Consider the following 21,182-nt stretch of genomic DNA (forward strand, 5'->3'; position numbering starts at 1 on the left):
CTCTAGTCACTTTGGTCACAGCTGTGCCATCGAGCCTGTCACATACGCTCAGATATCAGTGGGCCTCACACAATCCAAAAGTGTCCATCCAGTGTTCAAAACTGTGTGCAGAGATTCAAAATCTCCCTTATCCTCTAGTCACTTTGGTCACAGCTGTGCCATTGAGCCTGTCACATAGCGCTCAGATATCAGTGGGCCTCACACAATCCAAAAGTGTCCATCCAGTGTCCAAAAGTGTGTGCAGAGATTCAAAATCTCCCTTATCCTCTAGTCACTTTGGTCACAGCTGTGCCATCGAGCCTGTCACATAGCGCTCAGATATCAGTGGGCCTCACACAATCCAAAAGTGTCCATCCAGTGTCCAAAAGTGTGTGCAGAGATTCAAAATCTCCCTTATCCTCTAGTCACTTTGGTCACAGCTGTGCCATCGAGCCTGTCACATAGCGCTCAGATATCAGTGGGCCTCACACAATCCAAAAGTGTCCATCCAGTGTCCAAAAGTGTGTGCAGAGATTCAAAATCTCCCTTATCCTCTAGTCACTTTTGTCACAGCTGTGCCATCGAGCCTGTCACATAGCGCTCAGATATTCATTGGGCCTCACACAATCCAAAAGTGTCCAGTGTCCAAAAGTGTGTGCAGAGATTCAAAATCTCCCTTATCCTCTAGTCACTTTGGTCACAGCTGTGCCATCGAGCCTGTCACATAGCGCTCAGATATCAGTGGGCCTCACACAATCCAAAAGTGTCCATCCAGTGTCCAAAAGTGTGTGCAGAGATTCAAAATCTCCCTTATCCTCTAGTCACTTTGGTCACAGCTGTGCCATCGAGCCTGTCACATAGCGCTCAGATATCAGTGGGCCTCACACAATCCAAAAGTGTCCAGTGTCCAAAAGTGTGTGCAGAGATTCAAAATCTCCCATATCCTCTAGTCACTTTGGTCACAGCTGTGCCATCGAGCCTGTCACATAGCGCTCAGATATCAGTGGGCCTCACACAATCCAAAAGTGTCCATCCAGTGTCCAAAAGTGTGTGCAGAGATTCAAAATCTCCCTTATCCTCTAGTCACTTTTGTCACAGCTGTGCCATCGAGCCTGTCACATAGCGCTCAGATATTCATTGGGCCTCACACAATCCAAAAGTGTCCAGTGTCCAAAAGTGTGTGCAGAGATTCAAAATCTCCCTTATCCTCTAGTCACTTTGGTCAGAGCTGTGCCATCGAGCCTGTCACATAGCGCTCAGATATCAGTGGGCCTCACACAATCCAAAAGTGTCCATCCAGTGTCCAAAAGTGTGTGCAGAGATTCAAAATCTCCCTTATCCTCTAGTCACTTTGGTCACAGCTGTGCCATCGAGCCTGTCACATAGCGCTCAGATATCAGTGGGCCTCACACAATCCAAAAGTGTCCATCCAGTGTTCAAAAGTGTGTGCAGAGATTCAAAATCTCCCTTATCCTCTAGTCACTTTTGTCACAGCTGTGCCATCGAGCCTGTCACATAGCGCTCAGATATTCATTGGGCCTCACACAATCCAAAAGTTTCCAGTGTCCAAAAGTGTGTGCAGAGATTCAAAATCTCCCTTATCCTCTAGTCACTTTGGTCACAGCTGTGCCATCGAGCCTGTCACATAGCGCTCAGATTTCAGTGGGCCTCACACAATCCAAAAGTGTCCATCCAGTGTCCAAAAGTGTGTGCAGAGATTCAAAATCTCCCTTATCCTCTAGTCACTTTGGTCACAGCTGTGCCATCGAGCCTGTCACATAGCGCTCAGATATCAGTGGGCCTCACACAATCCAAAAGTGTCCCGTGTCCAAAAGTGTGTGCAGAGATTCAAAATCTCCCTTATCCTCTAGTCACTTTGGTCACAGCTGTGCCATCGAGCCTGTCACATAGCGCTCAGATATCAGTGGGCCTCACACAATCCAAAAGTGTCCATCCAGTGTCCAAAAGTGTGTGCAGAGATTCAAAATCTCCCTTATCCTCTAGTCACTTTTGTCACAGCTGTGCCATCGAGCCTGTCACATAGCGCTCAGATATTCATTGGGCCTCACACAATCCAAAAGTGTCCAGTGTCCAAAAGTGTGTGCAGAGATTCAAAATCTCCCTTATCCTCTAGTCACTTTGGTCACAGCTGTGCCATCGAGCCTGTCACATAGCGCTCAGATATCAGTGGGCCTCACACAATCCAAAAGTGTCCATCCAGTGTCCAAAAGTGTGTGCAGAGATTCAAAATCTCCCTTATCCTCTAGTCACTTTGGTCACAGCTGTGCCATCGAGCCTGTCACATAGCGCTCAGATATTCATTGGGCCTCACACAATCCAAAAGTGTCCAGTGTCCAAAAGTGTGTGCAGAGATTCAAAATCTCCCTTATCCTCTAGTCACTTTGGTCACAGCTGTGCCATCGAGCCTGTCACATAGCGCTCAGATATCAGTGGGCCTCACACAATCCAAAAGTGTCCATCCAGTGTCCAAAAGTGTGTGCAGAGATTCAAAATCTCCCTTATCCTCTAGTCACTTTGGTCACAGCTGTGCCATCGAGCCTGTCACATAGCGCTCAGATATCAGTGGGCCTCACACAATCCAAAAGTGTCCATCCAGTGTCCAAAAGTGTGTGCAGAGATTCAAAATCTCCCTTATCCTCTAGTCACTTTGGTCACAGCTGTGCCATCGAGCCTGTCACATAGCGCTCAGATATCAGTGGGCCTCACACAATCCAAAAGTGTCCAGTGTCCACAAGTGTCTGCAGAAATTCAAAATCTCCCCTGTCCTATAGACACCTTGTACCTTGTTTTACATTACTATATAGTTTGTTGGATTTTGTCTACATTTCTACCAAAAATGAGGAAGGCTGGTGGAAGAGGCCGTGGAATTGGGCGGGGGTTGGCAGCTGGTAATGATGGTGTTGGTGGTGGATATGATGGTAGTGGCAAGAGCAAAATAGGACCGAATGCAGGAGGTGCTGACCCTGCGTCATCGTCTGGCTACATATGGCCTCGAACGCTTAGTTTTCTAGGAGTTGGCAAACCGCTTTTAAAGCCAGAGCATCAGGAAAAAGTTTTGTCTTACATTGCTGACTCAGCCTCCAGCTCTATCGCCTCCTCTTCTTCAGTTGTAAAAAGTAAAAGCACTGAGTCGTCATTGGAGGCTCATGTTCATGAACCACACCTTTCCTTGTGTCCTTCACCCCAACCAAGATTGAAGGATGACGCAGGCCATACTACTGATTACTCCATGGAGCTGTTTTCACATACCATGCCTGGATTATCAAGTGAAATGGTGAATTACCCAGGCCAAGATGAATCTGACATGGAGTGCACTGATGCACAGCCGCTGATGGATGATTCTGCTGGTACATTCACTCAGAGCACTACATTGTCCTCGCAGTGTACAGAGCCAGATTCTGACCCTGATGAGACTCAGGTGCCCCTTCCCGCACACTATACCACCATACACGGTGACACAGAGGAAGGTGCACATGACATAGAAGAGGAGGTGATGGATGACCCAGTTGTTGACCCAGATTGGCATCCATTGGGGGAAGAGGGTGCTGCTTCCAATAGCTCAGATGAGGAGCATCCACAGCAGACATCGACATCGCAACAGCTGTTATCTGGCAGGCCCGGAGCACTCCAAAGACAGGTTCCAAACATCAAAAGAGTTGCTGGACAGCTTGTCCAGAGGGTCAAAAGATCACAGCGTGCTAGGCCGCAAAATGTCTGCCAAAGTAGGAAGAGTGCAGTGTGGCACTTTTTTGAACAAAATCCTCATGATCAGGCCAAGGTTATCTGTAAGAAGTGCGCAAAGACCTTTAGCCAAGGAAAAATTTGAAAAATTTGAATACCAGTTGCATGCTTAGACATTTAACCAGCATGCACTTGCAAGCGTGGACACAACACCAAACCTCAAGTGCCACATGTGCAACTGATCACAATGAAGGTAGTCAGCAACGCTACATTGTTTCCCCCACTGTAAGCCCACCGGTTAGCACAGCAGCAAATGTTGAGGTGTCGTTGCAAGACCACAGCAGTCAGGGAATCCCACTGTTATATCAACGAAAGACTGATTCTAGGCCATCAGAAAGAACACCAACTCCATCACCATCATCAACCCTCTCTCAGTCCGCCCTGTCCACCGCTACTTCCACCATGTGCAGCTCTCAAGTCCAGCTCACCCTCCCAGACACTATGAGCAGGTCAAGAAAGTACTCAGACTCTCATCCGCGTACACTGGGTTTGAACGCCCACATTGCCAAACTAATCTCGTTTGAGATGATGCCCTTTCGGTTGGTGGAAAGCACAGCTTTCCGCGAACTCATGGCCTATGCAGTACCACGCTATGACCTACCCAGTCGCCACTTCTTCTCTCGCAAAGCCATCCCAGCCCTCCACCATCATGTGAAAGACCGCATTGTCCATGCACTCAAGCAGTCAGTGAGCAGAAAGGTGCACCTCACAACTGATGCATGGTCCAGTCGGCATGGCCAGGGCCGTTACGTGTCCATCACTGCGCACTGGGTTAATGTGGTGGATGCAGGGTTCACAGGGGACAGCGGTGGTGGGACAGTGCTGCCTAGCCCACGGTATAGGAAACAGTTGGCTGTAGGCGTTCGACCCTCCTCCTCCTCCTGCTCCTCCAGAAGCGAAAGCTCGTCCACAGAGAGCAGTCATACGAGCACTACATCTGCAGCTGCCACTGTTGCACACGATGTGTCCCCCTATCGAGCAGCTAGTGGAAAGCGTCAGCAGGCTGTGTTGCAGATGATGTGTTTGGGCGACAGACACACCGCCGAGGTGCTGGCCGAGTACTTGAAGCGACAAACTGAGTCATGGCTGGGCAGTGTACATCTTGAGGCAGGCAAGGTAGTTAGTGATAATGGCCGTAATTTTGTGGCAGCCATAGCCCTTTCAAAACTCAGCCACATACCTTGCTTGGCTCACATCTTGAACCTGGTGGTGCAGTGCTTCCTCAAAAATTATCTGGAGTTAACAGCCCTGCTCCAGAAGGTGCGAAGACTGTGCGCGCACATCCGCCGGTCGCCTGTACACTCCGTTCGTATGCAGAAGCTGCAGCGATTGCTCCACCTTCCCAACCACCGCCTCATTATCGACATTGCAACAAGGTGGAACTCCACCCTCCACATGGTGGAGCAGCTGTGCGAGCAGAGGCAGGCCATAATGCATTTGTGGGAGGATACACGGCCAGGCACTTTGAGAGCAGACATGGAGTTGACAGGTGTGCAGTGGTCGAAGCTGAAAGACCTTTGTAAAGTCCTTCAGTGTTTTGAGGAATGCACACGGCTGGTAAGCGCAGACGACGCCATCCTAAGCATGAGCATCCCACTTATGCGTCTGCTCATGCAAACTTTGACGCACCTTAAGGAGCAGGCGTCTGCAGCCAATGTTGATGAGGAGGAAGAGGAGGAGGGAATCCTTGATGACATTCAGCCATTGTCTGCTCAGGGACCTCTCCTGGACGAGGTGGAGGAAGAAGAGGAGGAGGAGGATGATGATGGGGATGATTACTTAGGGGAGGAGGATGCATCTCGTGGGGCAAGTGAAAATGTTGGCGTGGCAAGGTCTGGTACAGGATTTGTGTGTGACTGGAGGGATGTGGATTTGCCAGAAAGTGCTCCTCCACCCAGCACTCGCAGTGCATCATTGACACCGGGAACATTGGCCCACATGTCAGATTATGCCTTGCGGATCCTAAAAAGGGACCCCCGCATTGCCAAAATGATGAACGATGACGACTACTGGTTGGCCAGCATCCTGGATCCACGCTATAAAGGCAAATTACAAAACATCATGCCACAGGAGAACCTTGACCTAATATTGGCTAATAAACAAGCAACTCTGGTAAATCGGTTGCTTGAGGCATTCCCAGCACACAGCAGCGGTGATGGTTCTCACACGAGCCGTACGGGCCGGGGGCAGCTTGGCAGAGGTGTTCGTGGTGCACACAGCAGAAGTGGCGTTGGAGACAGGGGTTTCATGACAATGTTGTGGACTGATTTTTCAAATACCGCTCACACAACTGGTAATACTGCATCGATGGAAAGTGACAGGAGACAGCAGTTGTCAACTATGGTTACAAACTACTTTTCCTCCCATATCGATGTTCTCCCACACAGGTCATTCCCCTTTGACTATTGGGCCGCTAAACTGGACACCTGGCCTGAATTGGCCCAATATGCCTTACAGGAGCTCGCTTGCCCAGCTGCAAGTGTGCTATCGGAAAGAGTCTTCAGTGCAGCTGGATCAATCCTGACAGAAAAAAGGACCCGTCTGTCAACCCAAAATGTGGATGATCTAACCTTCATTAAAATGAACCACGCATGGGTTTCCAAGGATTTTGTCCCACCTTCCCCTGATGACACATAGGGTGACAGAAAAATGGCTTGCTTTGGTCCACCTCTTCCTGGTACTTCACCTATTTTGCCTTTTGCATCAGCTGAATGTCCAACATCAACATATGCCACTTTCTAAAACTCCCTAACTGTGCTGCCTCCCCCCCATGGCCGGGGTCACCACCTAGCGCACGACACCGTGCGAGTGCCGTTGCCCTGGACAGGTGGGTAGGCCGACTCTTGGGCGCGGGCACTGGCACAGGGTCCCTCATAGTGCAATCAAGTGTCTCTGACGGTGGTGGTGCACACCCGCCGTCAGACACACCGCTGTACTATGAGGGGCCCAGTGCCAGTACCGACGCCCACGAGTGGGCCCCCCTTGCTTGGGCAGGGCCCCAGCATTTGCAATCTTTACATCTCCCTGCTCCTACGCTGTGTAATCTGGGCCATCAAATCCATACTGTGCCTGACACTGTCTGAGCCTGCCTCCTGATGTATAGACATATATTTTGAATGTGTACGCTATCCATACATGTTATCCGGGGATACGGTACCCTTTCTAACCTTTGTGCAATCACGTGCAATCCATACTGGGCCTAACACCGTCTGAGCCTGCCTCCTGAGACATATATTTTGAATGTGTACGCTATCCATACATGTTATCCGGGGAAACGGTACCCTTTCTAACCTTTGTGCAATCACGTGCAATCCATACTGGGCCTAACACCGTCTGAGCCTGCCTCCTGAGACATATATTTTGAATGTGTACGCTATCCATACATGTTATCCGGGGATACGGTACCCTTTCTAACCTTTGTGCAATCACGTGCAATCCATACTGGGCCTAACACCGTCTGAGCCTGCCTCCTGATGTATAGACATATATTTTGAATGTGTACGCTATCCACACATGTTATCTGGGGATACGGTACCCTTTCTAACCTTTGTGCAATCACTTGCAATCCATACTGGGCCTAACACCGTCTGAGCCTGCCTCCTGATGTATAGACATATATTTTGAATGTGTACGCTATCCATACATGTTATCTGGGGATACGGTACCCTTTCTAACCTTTGTGCAATCACGTGCAATCCATACTGGGCCTAACACCATCTGAGCTTGCCTCCTGAGACATATATTTTGAATGTGTACGCTATCCATACATGTTATCTGGGGATACGGTACCCTTTCTAACCTTTGTGCAATCACGTGCAATCCATACTGGGCCTAACACCGTCTGAACCTGCCTCCTGAGACATATATTTTGAATGTGTACGCTATCCATACATGTTATCTGGGGATACGGTACCCTTTCTAACCTTTGTGCAATCACGTGCAATCCATACTGGGCCTAACACCATCTGAGCCTGCCTCCTGAGACATATATTTTGAATGTGTACGCTATCCATACATGTTATCCGGGGATACGGTACCCTTTCTAACCTTTGTGCAATCACGTGCAATCCATACTGGGCCTAACACCGTCTGAGCCTGCCTCCTGAGACATATATTTTGAATGTGTACGCTATCCATACATGTTATCTGGGGATACGGTACCCTTTCTAACCTTTGTGCAATAACGTGCAATCCATACTCGGCCTAACACCGTCTGAGCCTGCCTCCTGAGACATATATTTTGAATGTGTACGCTATCCATACATGTTATCCGGGGATACGGTACCCTTTCTAACCTTTGTGCAATCACGTGCAATCCATACTGGACCTAACACCGTCTGAGCCTGCCTCCTGAGACATATATTTTGAATGTGTACGCTATCCATACATGTTATCTGGGGATACGGTACCCTTTCTAACCTTTGTGCAATCACATGCAATCCATACTGGGCCTAACACCGTCTGAGAATGATAGATGGGGCCCACCATACACTGGAACATTCCAAAGGTGGACATCAGACACTGGAGCAGCATTTACAGGGCCCATTATACACTAGAGCATTAGAAATGGGGCCCATTATGTTTGGAGCATTATTTGGGCCCATAAGACAGTAGAGCTTCATCCATGGGGACCAACATATACTGTAGCATTATGTGGAGCTCATCATATACTGTTTCAAACATTATATGGGACCAATGATTCTGTATGGAGAAATAGATGGGCCTCGTCATGAGATGTAAAAAGTGAAGTATTTTTCATTGTACTTTACCGCTATTTCTCTGCCGTATCGGAGCATGATGAGTTGTGGTATGTGTTAAAGGGGCGCTCTTTCGCCCAGGGCACATGAAAACCTGGAGCCAGCCCTCCCCCCCCATAGTCTGTAGCCAAATAACCCCCATTTTTCAGTGCGTAACTTGTATTATGAAGTTAATTAAGGTTGACAAGCTTAAGTAAGAAGAATTGATGCTTTTGGCATTCAAATGGGCACTGTTGGTGTGTTTCCTGTCCTCCTCTCACTGCCGACTTTTATTCCCCATTGACTTACATTGGGTTTCGTGTTTCGGGACGACCCCGACTTTTCCCTATAATCGGACGATCTTGCTCGACCCGACTTTTGGAAAAGTCGGGTTTCACGAAATGAAACGCGACCCTAAAAAACCAAAAGTCGCTCAACTCTAATGACTAATCCACTTGTTCGCAAAATGTCCATGAATCAAACTCCCACAAATTCACTGACCACCACTGGACAATATATTGTCCACCTATTTATTTAGATGATTTCTACTGATGGAAAAAGTTGATGCTTATCACCAGTGGTCAGACCACCCCAGCAATCAGCAAGTTATCTCCAATCTTATGGATAAGGGATAACGTTTTTCTTGGGAATAATCCTTTAATGTTGGCTGAACCCACGGACCATCTACAATGTAGTAGGTCCCTGAGTCTCCCTCCACTGATGATGTAGAAGGGAAAGAAGCATTTTGCCAGTTCAATGTTAGCACCAGTCCTTTTTTTATCAATCAATCAATCAATCAATCAAATTTATTATCGCCAAGTACATATTACATATATACAAGGAATTCTTTGTGGCAAAGAGGCAACATAATATATAACAACAGATACAACAAGTAACATCTAACAAGACAGATACAGTATATAGTCTACATATGACGATTTAATTGTTGAACAGAGAGTGGATAGAAGCTGTTCATATGGCGGTTGGTGCTGCATTTGGGGACTCTGAAGCGACGTCCTGAAGGGAGTAGTTGGAATGAGGAGTGTCCCGGGTGAGAGGGATCGGATGAAATTTTCAATGCGTGGGATCGAATACTCTTATCATAAAGATCCTGGATTTTAGGCAGGGGGGAGCCTATAATTCTCTCTGCTGTTCTGAAAGTCCTTTGTAAGCGGAGTTTGTCATGCGCAGTGGCTCCCCCATACCAGACTATCAGAGAGGAACAAATCACAGATCTGATGACAGCATTAAAGAATAAGATCAGCAGATTCTTAGACAAACCATATCTTTTCAGCTGACGCAGGAAGAACATCCTCTGTTGTGCTTTTCTTATAACAGCATCCACGTTTTTCCCCCATTTAAGATCATGAGAGATGATAACACCAAGGAATTTGGTCTCTGTGACCCTAAGAACCACTTTGTCATGGATGTAGATTGGAAGTATCTCATGTTGATCTTTCCTAAAATCCACAACCATCTCAGCAGTTTTTTTAGTGTTGAGTACAAGATTATTGGCTTTACACCAGTCACATATTCTTTCCACCTCGCTCCGATACAAGTCTTCAGCATTTCCCCTGATGAGACCAATCAGTGTCATATCATCGGCAAATTTCAAGATTTTTACTGAGTCTGCTGAAGAGATGCAATCATTCGTATAGAGAGAAAACAGTAACGGGGACAAAACACACCCCTGAGGTGCCCCGATGTTTGTGACCAAGGTGTCCGAAGTGAATGGTCCAACTTTTACACTCTGTATCCTGGCTGTCAGGAAGTTATAAATCCACAAGCATAAGTTGAGAGGGACTCCAAGAGCTACCATTTTCTTATGAAGTAAATTCGGATCAATGGTATTGAACGCTGAGCTAAAGTCCATGAAAAGAATCCGGACATATGAGTGCCGTTCATCTGTATGATCCAAAATGTACTTCAGTGCCAGATTGACAGTGTCGTTTGCCGAACGATTCTCCTTATAGGCAAACTGAAGCGGGTCCCATAGCTTCTGCGTGAATTTTATCAGGTGGGACATCATAATTCTTTCGAAGACTTTCATAGCTACAGATGTGAGTGCTACTGGTCTATAGTCGTTCAACTCAGAGGATCCCACTTTCTTGGGGACAGGGATAATTGTGGAATTTTTCCAACACTGAGGTACAACGCACTCTTTCAGTGACACATTGTATATATTTGTCAGTATAGGGGCAAGCTGGGTAGCACATACTTTCAGACACATTGGAGATACACCATCAGGGCCAGGTGCCTTTTTGACCTTAAGTCCCTTCAGGATGCGTATCACCTCTGCCTCGGAGATCACTACTTGGGTGTTGCACAATGAATGATCTTTATATGAACAGACTGAGGAGCTTAGAGATAAATAGCCACTGTGTGTAGAGCTTGCCTCAAATCTGCAGTAGAATTCATTTAACTCTGCTGCCAGACTTCTGCTGGGGTTCACTATAGTGGGGTGGCTTTTATAATTGGTGACCTCTCTTAATCCTCTCCATGCAGATCTAGTAGCTTTTGATGAGAACCTTTCCTCCAGAATCTTTGCATACTCGTGTTTGGCTAACTTGATCTCTTTAGATAGCGAGTTCCTAAGTTTCTTGAATTCAGTAATATCGCCTGCTTTATAAGCCTCCTCTTTTCTCTTACGGATCAACCTGACTTTATTTGTAAACCACGGCTTGTTGTTTCCCCGAAAGTGGACAGATTTGGATGGAATAAACGTGTCTTCACAAAAACGGGTATATGAGGACACTGCATCAACCCATTCATCCAGACCCGAGCATGTTTCCTGGAATACCTCCCAGTCCGTGCATTCAAAGCATGCTTGCAGTTGCAATTTTGCCTCCTCAGACCATGTCTTCTTTGTATAAACTGTAGGTTTGGATGTTTTCAACCTTTGCCTGTAGGCTGGAATTAAATGAATTAGACAATGATCTGATAAGCCCACTGCTGCTCTCCTCACTGCCCTGTAGGCCCCTTTTAAGACAGTATAGCAGTGATCAAGCGTATTGTTCTCTCTCGTGAAGCAGTTTATATGTTGAGTAAATTTGGGGAGATCCAGGTTGAGTTTTCCTTTGTTAAAGTCCCCCATTACGATCACAAATGCTTCAGGAGATCCTTTCTCCCATTCTGATATTTTGCAAGCTAATTCACCAATAGCAGCTTTAACAGATGCTTGAGGGGGAATATATACTGCAACCAGAACCATAGATGAAAACTCTCTTGGAGCGTAAAATGGTCTACAATTGAGTGCAAGGTACTCTAGATCTGGAGAGCAACCTTTTCCCAGTATGTTAACATCACAGCACCAGCTAGTGTTGATGTAGAGACATACCCCACCCCCCCTTTGTTTACCTGAAGCTACACAATCACGGTCAGCTCTGTAGATAACAAAACCAGGTAGATCCAGACTACAATCAGGGATGGTGTCATTCAACCAGGTCTCAGTAAAACAAAGATTTTTCCATTTTTCCATTGGAGCTAAGCCAGTACTCGTATATTAGCTTACTATCCTCACTTCATTGGATACACAAGAATGCTCAGCCAAAATGAGCGTGCTTGGGTATGGTGGGTTTGGAAGAAAAAACATCAATACATTGAGCAACGATTTAAGATAATAAATTAAATAATAAAGAAATAAATGCAGATATTGAGTTTGCAAAGGATGGTGAGTGATTGCAGCTCTGAAGCCATGATGAGCGCCGCTCTGCATATATTTCAGGCTGTAACTGTACTATATAAAATGGAACAATACAGGATAATTAAGGCAATGTATTGCTCAATTTTTATATAAGTTAATTCTATAAAGCTGTAAGTAGCTTGCAGCCTTAATGGCAGCGTTAGGATGTACAGATGAATATTATCACTGGGGCACCAGAGGCTTTTATTTCTTGCCCATTCATGTCGTATAATCAACAAAGAAAATAGTTTTGATTAACTTTGAAATGCAAATACCCTTTCCCAGTATGACACCTAGCCGGAGTTCAGCAATGATCATATCCGAAAACACTGCAGGGCCGATAATATGTTTCCCACCTCTTCTGTATTTTCACCCAATCAGACAGACAATATGGCTGTCGGTACACATGAGACTAACCCCTAGCGCACATGGGAAGCCACCCTGCCCTTTAATTCTGCCTACAGATTGAGCAAGAAAAAAAATCCATATGAAATTTAAAGGAACTGTTGGGAGAAGAAGAAAGGTTACCCAAACATTGCCAAGTCCCTTTTCAAGTCAATGGATCAGAGGTGCAATACCACAAATTGCGGGAGACAAAAGTGGCGCTATTTCTAAGGAAAATAAATAATACTTTTTTTTTTTTTCAATCCCAGGAAACTCATTTAAAGAGTTTTTTTCAGGATTAGAAAAAAAAGTTACTTTTTCTTAAAAACACGTAAAGATGTAATATCGCACAAAACCTGTCGAGCACGACGGATTTAACAGCACTCCAGATTCCATAAAACAATGACTGGTGTGTGGCCCCCAAATGGATTCTCCTTGCCCATAGATACTACAGAAAAAATGATGAAAAAAAATGTGCATGTGAAGCATCAGTTGTATTTTTGTGACGTGTGTGCTGGAACCGGAATCAGCTTCCTATCTTTTAGATGACACGGCATTCTTGGTTCTTTTATGCGCATGCCCTCTAGTGCAGAAATAAGTGATTTTTCTCATTCGAGAGAATCGGTCCAAGTTTCATCAGTGTTTTTGATCTGAGTTCAATAGGTGTTTGGACAGAGTAGAAGTTTTTTTTTACCATCATAATTTAGTCAATGTTTCATCAGGTTTTCTAACCTGATTCTTGGAAAGAGTTTCCACAGCTTCTTCGATCAACCAGTCTGTGAAAAATACGGCATCCGAGTGCGGTCCAATTTATTTTTGTCACATTGGCGACTTTGAACCAACGCTCAAATCAATATTGTACAAGTCTCTGCAATTTTGCATAGACCGCTTGGTCTGACAAAAATATTGGATATGTGAGTATCCCCATAGACTAGAATAGGCACAAGTGTTATCTGTGAAAAACATGGATTACGTTTGAATGAGCCCTTATAGGTGTTGTACACATTATAAGCTCATTTTTGGCATGTTACTATCCATCAGAAGAAATCTTCCCCTTTAAGCCTCAGTCAGAAGTCTCTCATACAGCCAAATTAGATCTCTTGCTTTGCACTGACGAGGGGCAACACCCCCGAAACACGTTTCTGGAAATTGAGATTCTGGTTCAGCTTTTGTACTGAAACATATGGCAAGGCTTTTTAAAGGGTCGATATTGACTTTTAAGATTGCTACTTCCAATAGGTGGCACTAGAGTTCTAGTCCTCTTCCTCTCTGAAGAGGCAATTTGCATATTTAATTTCCCAGAGGAGCAATGCATTGAAACTAAGCCTCCTTACACTGGCATGTCAGGTATGTGACTCTCCATAAGGAGAAATATTACCCCTTAGACACTTTATGACAAATCTACCTTTGTATCATGCTTTTGTTTGGCGAACCCTGTTTCGACGATGTCCCTTATGACTTCTATCACTATGTATTGATGTCATTAATACGTGTATATACACTCACTGGCCACTTTATTAGGTACACCTGTCCAACTGTGTGTTAAGACTTAATTTCTAATCAGCCAATCACATGGCGGCAACTCAGTGCATTTAGGCATGTAGACATGGTCAAGACAATCTCCTGCAGTTCAAACCGAGCATCAGTATGGGGAAGAAAGGTGATTTGAGTGCCTTTGAACGTGGCATGATTGTTGGTGCCAGAAGGGCTGGTCTGAGTATTTCAGAAACTGCTGATCTACTGGGATTTTCACGCACAACCATCTCTAGGGTTTACAGAGAATGGTCCGAAAAAGAAAAAAAATCCAGTGAGCGGCAGTTCTGTGGCCGGAAATGGCTTGTTGATGCCAGAGGTCAGAGGGGAATGGGCAGACTGGTTCGAGCTGATAGAAAGGCAACAGTGACTCAAATTGCCACCCGTTACAACCAAGGTAGGCAGAAGAGCATCTCTGAACGCACAGTGCGTCGAACTTTGAGGCAGATGGGCTACAGCAGCAGAAGACCACACTGGGTACCACTCGTCTCAGCTAAGAACAGGCATCTGATGGCTACTTTCAGCAGGATAATGCGCCATGTCATAAAGCTCGAATCATCTCAGATTGGTTTCTTGAACATGACAATGAGTTCACTGTACTCAAATGGCCTCCTCAGTCACCAGATCTCAATCCAATAGAGCATCTTTGGGATGTGGTGGAACGGGAGATTCGCATCAGGGATGTGCAGCCGACAAATCTGCGCCAACTGTGTGATGCCATCATGTCAATATGGTCCAAAATCTCTGAGGAATGCTTCCAGCACCTTGTTGAATCTCTGCCACGAAGAATTGAGGCAGTTCTGAAGGCAAAAGGGGGTCCAACCCGTTACTAGCATGGTGTACCTAATAAAGTGGCCAGTGAGTGTATAATGTAAATACACATGTGCTAGTGTTAAACATACTTGGAAAGGCTGTGCTTGGCCAAAATATTGTATGACCGGATTACAATTACAGAACCGCCTGATTTTGCAAATTACTTCTAAGTTTCCATTTTACATAATTCTTCCAATGCATGGAAGGTGTGCCATTGATTTTGGAATAAGCAGTCATATTTTTCTAGTCCCTAATAACCCCTTAAAATCTCAAAATTGTAAAATTAAATTTTGCTGGACTCTGTCATTGTTCTTTTGAAAAACAATGTAAGTGAAATCTAAGTGTATTTCCAGCCTTAAATTAGTCTGCCAGCAGAAAATGACTTCTCAAACCAAGCACAGGTGCTCAGTGCACCATGGCTATGGCTGAGCAGTACAGTGCACCTTCTCACTTACTTATATTCCATCTATCTCCGCTCTCTTTTTCCTTGGTTGACAGTTCTGGTTTTACACAAGAACCAGAGGAGGTGGAGATAGATGTAAAACAAGTAGGTGGAAAGATGCACTGAACTGTTTCTGCTGACACACTCGCTTTACATTTCTGCATACAGGGAAGAATATGCTGTATTACACAATAGACATTAGATATAACATCTAGTGATGAGCAAGCGTGCTGGGATAAGGTGTTATCTGAGCATGCTCGTGTGTTAATAGAGTGTCTTCGGAGTGCTCTAATACTATGTTCAAGTTCCCGTGGCTGCATGTCTCATGGCCCTTCGACAGCCACAACATATGCAGGGATTGTCTAACAAACAAGTAATCCCTGCATGTGTTGCAGCTGTCAAACAGCCACGGGAACTCGAACATAGTATTCGAGCATACCGAAGATACTCTATTAGGACAAAGAAAATGAACGGTCAATGGAGTGCTGTAAATACAAAAACAAAACAAGTATTCTTCTTTAACCCACAACGCGTTTCAATGGTAACCCCGTCTTCATCAGGTAACAGTTGGAACAGGTGGAACTGCCACCTGATGAAGACGGGGTTACCGTTGAAACGCGTTGTGGGTTAAAGAAGAATACTTGTTTTGTTTTTGTATTTACAGCACTCCGTTGACCATTGATTTTCTTCGTCCTAGCTTACTATCCTCCACCAGAGGTGTACGGCTGGAGCTACAGTGGATCACTGACTCTCGTTCATTTTATTTGCCACCCTCCTGGCGCTCCTCATCGACCGCTACCCATATTGAACTTTATTGAATATACTCTATTAACACACAAGTGCCTTATCCCAGCATATTTCTTCATCACTAATGATATCCCTTTATAGTTTAATTATCATATATGGTAAACTTACCACGCAGCCGCTGGAATCCAACTTGCGGTCAGAAACACATCGAAAGTTCTTGCTACAGCCCCCGTTCCCTTTGGAGCAATCTCGAACTGGTCCAAAGGAGTCTAGCAGAATCTCAAGGTTATCAAATGAGGAGGAGGTCATAAGCTCCTCTCTGTGGGCAAAGCAAACAATAGGGAAGGAGGCAGGGAGTAGGATGATAGATAGGAAGAGAGAGGGAGGAAATCCATCAAATCAAGGAAAGCTAGAAAAAAAGGCTGCATATCAGTGCAAGGGGCAAGAGGGGAGGTCAGGGCGAGGGGGAAATAGATTTAGAGAAAGGGAAGGATTGAGACAGAGGCAAAAAAAGTGAGAGATGTGTTGGTGAGAACATACTAATCATAGGGCACAAATGCCGCCTCCGTTTTATGCCAGCAAATGTCAAAGCATGCATTCAATATATAGCCATGATAGCACAACATGTCCCTGATACATGCGGGCACATTAATCAGAGCGCAGGGAGAGGATGTGCTCCGTGACACCACGTCTCCCCTGTGCATCCCCCGCGCACTCACCTGACCTCCACCGCATCCTCCATAACACTCATGTCTGTTTTACACTTGGCTGATGGATTAATGGCCAGTTCGGCAGGGGGTATGACAAAGCTCTTGCTGAGAGGAAGCCACATGCTTTCCCCCAGTGTATAAGTGAATCTGTGATGGAAAGAAAATTGTGCTAACACATGACTATTTACAGAATAATCCAATAGAGAAGATCTTATTGCAGATATTGACTAATTTGATGATCAACAACACGTTACAGAGAGAATGTGTCTTTAGAATAAACTGGTATATATATATATTTATATTATTTTTTATATCACAATATAAATAAATGAATAATCAGAAATTGAATACTTTTTCACACTGGCTACAAGGCCCAATATTAGACTCCTACTGCCTGTTGCCACATGGACCCTAGTAGACTGACTCAGATCCTGTTTTGGAGGAGGAGGAGGTGAGCTGTGACATCATCTATTGTGAGCAGTGGATCTTGTGTTATCTACTGTATATAGAAGTGTTATCAGTCATTGTATAGGAAAAGGAAGAGGAGGTGAGCTGTGACATCTCCTACTATGAATGATGAATATTGTGTTATCTACTGTATATAGAGGTTTTATCAATCATTGTATAGGAAAAGGTGGAGGAGGTGAGCTGTGACATCTCCTATTGTGAATGGTGAATATTGTGTTTATCTACTGTATATAGAGGTTTTATCAGTAATTGTATAGGAAAAAGTGAAGGAGGTGAGCTGTGACATCTATTGTGAATGGTGGATCTTGTGTCATCTACTGTATATAGAGGTGTTATCAGTCATTATAATACAGGAGAAGGTGAGCTGTGACATCACCTATTGTCAATGGCAGATCCACTTTTATCTATTGAAGATGGTGGATCCTGTTTAATCTACTATATATAGAGGTGTTATCTGTCATTGTACAGGAGGGGGAGGTGAGCTGTGACATCACCTATTGTGAATGGTGGATGTTATGCTTTCTATTGTATATAGAGGTGTTATCAGTCATTGTACAGGAGCAGGAGGTGAGCTGTGACATCACCTATTGTGAATGGTGGATGTTATGCTTTCTATTGTATATAGAGGTGTTATCAGTCATTGTACAGGAGCAGGAGGTGAGCTGTGACATCACCTATTGTGAATGGTGCAGTCATAAGGCTTAAGTGCGTTATTTTACCACCAATATTTAAAAATAAAACCAAAAATATTGCATTTTCCGCTCCAGGTCCTGTTTTGGTGCTTGTCCCATCCCCACTGCAAATTTTATTTTTCTCAAATAAAAAAGTGGTATAATTAGAACCTGAATATTTTGAAAATTATTTTGTACAAATCCAGCAAATTAGCAGCCAGAAAAATGTTATATTTCCCCTTCTTTGGCCCTTCCTAAGCTTCCACCGCTGGTCCTCTGATTGGCTCATCTCTCCTCTATCCTTTGTCTTTTATGTTCTCTCTTTTATCTGCCTTCCGAATAGGTTTTCCATTCGTTAGACGACAAGCCGTGACGTGGCACAGGACCCACGTAATTGATGAGCGCACGCGCCAGCTTCCAGCGTGACACACGACATTGAGAGGCATTGTGCCAAGCTTTACGATGGCTGAAAGCAAGATTAAATAGAGAGAATATAGAGCTGCCATCTGAAGGACCGGCGGCGGAATAGCAGAGGGCAGGGGCGAGGAGAGGCCCGTATGATTGTTTTTTTGCTTTAACTCCTTCCAGGTCTACTCAATTTGCATCAAATGTATTAGATGACAAAACATTCCCCCCCCCACTGAATTCAGCAAATCTGCTCAATATTAATTTTGGGACATTTACTCAATTTTAATGGCCGCTTTCTTTCACACTCAACGCCACCCCTGTCTTCAAGGCTATGAGTGGTATTGCAGCTCTGCGTCTTCCTCTTCAATGGAGCTGACTAAGCCTCAATACCGAACACAAGCTACAGACCGGGCATTGTTTTTGAAAGAGTATCCTTGATGCAATTTATGAAACACTTTCTTTGCTGTGGGAAGAGTTGTAGTCTTTGTTTAAAGGAAATATGTCACCAGGATCTTACTACTTAATCTAAGAGCAGCATAATGCAGGGGCAGAGGCACTGATTCCAGCGATGTATCACTTCTTGCCTACTTCATTGGGATGCTTGCTGTAGTTTTGATAAAATTACAGTTTTCTCAGCAGGAGATTATCACTAGAGGACTAGTAAAGTTGCTGCCGTGTAGTTTTCCAAATTAATGAGCTCTGTATAACCTTATCTCTACCACTGATTGGCAGCTTTCTGCCTATGCACAGTGTACAGAAGGCTTGTCAATCAGTGGTGTGGGCAGAGTTATACAGAGCTCAGCATTCAGAGAAATGGCAGATCTGCAGCAGAGGAAACATTGATTTTAACAGAATATCAGGGTTATCGTTTTATCAGGGTCTCAGTCTCTACATTATGCTGCTCACATATGGGATACCAAAAACTGGTGATAGATTCCCTTTAATTTCTGTTTGACATTTATTTATCTTTTGAAACATTTTGTAACTTGGACACATAAACTCAATGTACCCCAAGTTCTATGTTCAAAAAGCTAGCTAGAGTTTAAAGGAAACTTGTCATTAAAAAAATGCTATTATATTATATATTATATTATAGGATAAAAGCTTTCTGAAGGTGCTCAGTTTTCACACTGAGAGTCCCGCTGCCAGGAGGAAATGACCTGTATTCCTCCCAGTAGCCTTTCTGTCACTGGCAGACAGACGGCTCTCATATAGTGCTGGCTGTCAGTAAGTTCCAGGGAGCGGTTACAGCTGCAAATCACTATGCACTGAGCGGTGACTAAAACTGTGGCAGATGCGCCTCTATGACTGAAAACCGGAGGCTGTGGGAAGAAGTACAGTCCATTTCCTCCAGGCAGCTGGACTCTTAGTGAGAGCGCCGGGTAGATTCAAAACAGTATTAACCTGCAGTCTAATCCGTCGGACATCTGCAGGTTAATAGCTTTTTTTTTTTTTACATGACAGGTTCCCTTTAAAAAATTATGATAAATATTTATTAAAAAAAATATATAGAAAATTCAGTTTTCACCTCTTGGAATACTGAGTCAATATTTTGCATCAGGATTTGACAAGACTGCCTGAAAAAGCGTCTATGAATCCATCACACAAAAATACTATATATTGTACAGAAATTCTGAAACATGTTGTGACATGAGAAGATTCATTGAGGAGCACCCTGGACCTTCAGGTCATGGCTGTTATTCTAGTCCTTGGTGTCTGTCAGCCTGCGAGACATTACAAATGAAGGTGATGGGCAAATATGACCGTAAGAGATGCTCTCAGCGAGGAGAAGACGCTGGTAGCTGTCAAGGTCACAGGCCGAGTTTACAACAATGATGACAGCTTTTGTGATATACGCGTTATATTACACTTTATATATATAGCGTACCATAAATTGTAGTTGTTGCTCCTAGCAATTATAAGTAAGAGATTTCCTACAGCGAGTGCGGAAAATAGTAATGATCTGATCTGCCCTTGTTGGTGATACGACCATTGGTCATTTTTTTGCATCAATTTCCACAATTATGTTCAACAAATGAACTTTACTTAAAGGGAACCTGTCAGCAGGATTGTGCACAGAAACCTACAGACAGTGTCAGGTCAGCGCTGTTATACTGATTACAACGATACCTTGGGTAATGAAATCTGTCTTGTGGTTGTTGTTTAATCTGTATTTTCAGTATTGAGTTAGTGATATGCTAGTGCTCTGGGGTGGGCCTGGAGGGGGGTCTTCATGGTGCGCTGATTGGGTATTCACCAGTATGGCTTCTGACAAGTTACTGATCCCTCACTGACCTGCCCCCTAGTTTACATAATGAATATTATAGCTATATATATATATATCAAAAAAATAAAAAAAACCTGCAGCTCGGCCCCGTAGCACAGGCATATCATTAGCTTAAAACTGGCAATAAAGATTACACAACAACCACAAGACGGATTTCATCAACCAAGGTATCATTTATTCAGTATAATGGCGCCAACCTGACACTGTCTGTAGGTTACTGAGCGTAATCCTGCTGACAGGTTCACTTTAAAGAGTTGTTCTCAAGATCAATCTTCAGGAGCGCTCTCCTGACTCCCAGCTCTCTGCTTGCTTCTAGGCAGCGCAATTCCAAAGATTGACTGATCAGGTTGGTGGCATGGTTGAGTCACTGGGCCAAACTGAGCACTCTCCTCTGCTGCTGCCATAGGCAGTTTTGTCTTTGCAGCATGGGAGGAATGGATTGGCACTGAAGCTGACCGGATCCAACGAGCATCCGAGTGCTGCACTAATTACCAAGGAGGTCGGCCACCTCAGAGAAAATGAGCAAGAAGCTATAGACTTATAAATTTCTCTGAGCTTTA

At 44.6% G+C, this 21,182-nt stretch overlaps 1 protein-coding gene across 5 annotated transcripts in view; it reads right to left on the minus strand.

Moving 5' to 3' along the window:
• Positions 1-21,182, minus strand: part of ASTN1 (astrotactin 1) — a 577,374-nt gene that overhangs the window by 137,434 nt on the left and 418,758 nt on the right. For all 5 annotated transcript variants that reach the window (XM_073571288.1, XM_073571291.1, XM_073571289.1 and 2 more), the window contains 2 exons: positions 16,798-16,935; positions 16,247-16,397 (listed from right to left, as the gene is read on the minus strand). In XM_073571288.1, coding sequence (XP_073427389.1) covers positions 16,247-16,397; positions 16,798-16,935 — 289 coding nt within the window. The remainder of the gene's footprint in view (positions 1-16,246; positions 16,398-16,797; positions 16,936-21,182) is intronic.

The sequence above is a fragment of the Dendrobates tinctorius genome, unplaced genomic scaffold, assembly GCF_039654945.1.
Source record: "Dendrobates tinctorius isolate UK_male_01 unplaced genomic scaffold, ASM3965494v1 ptg000029l, whole genome shotgun sequence".
NCBI lineage: Eukaryota > Metazoa > Chordata > Amphibia > Anura > Dendrobatidae > Dendrobates > Dendrobates tinctorius.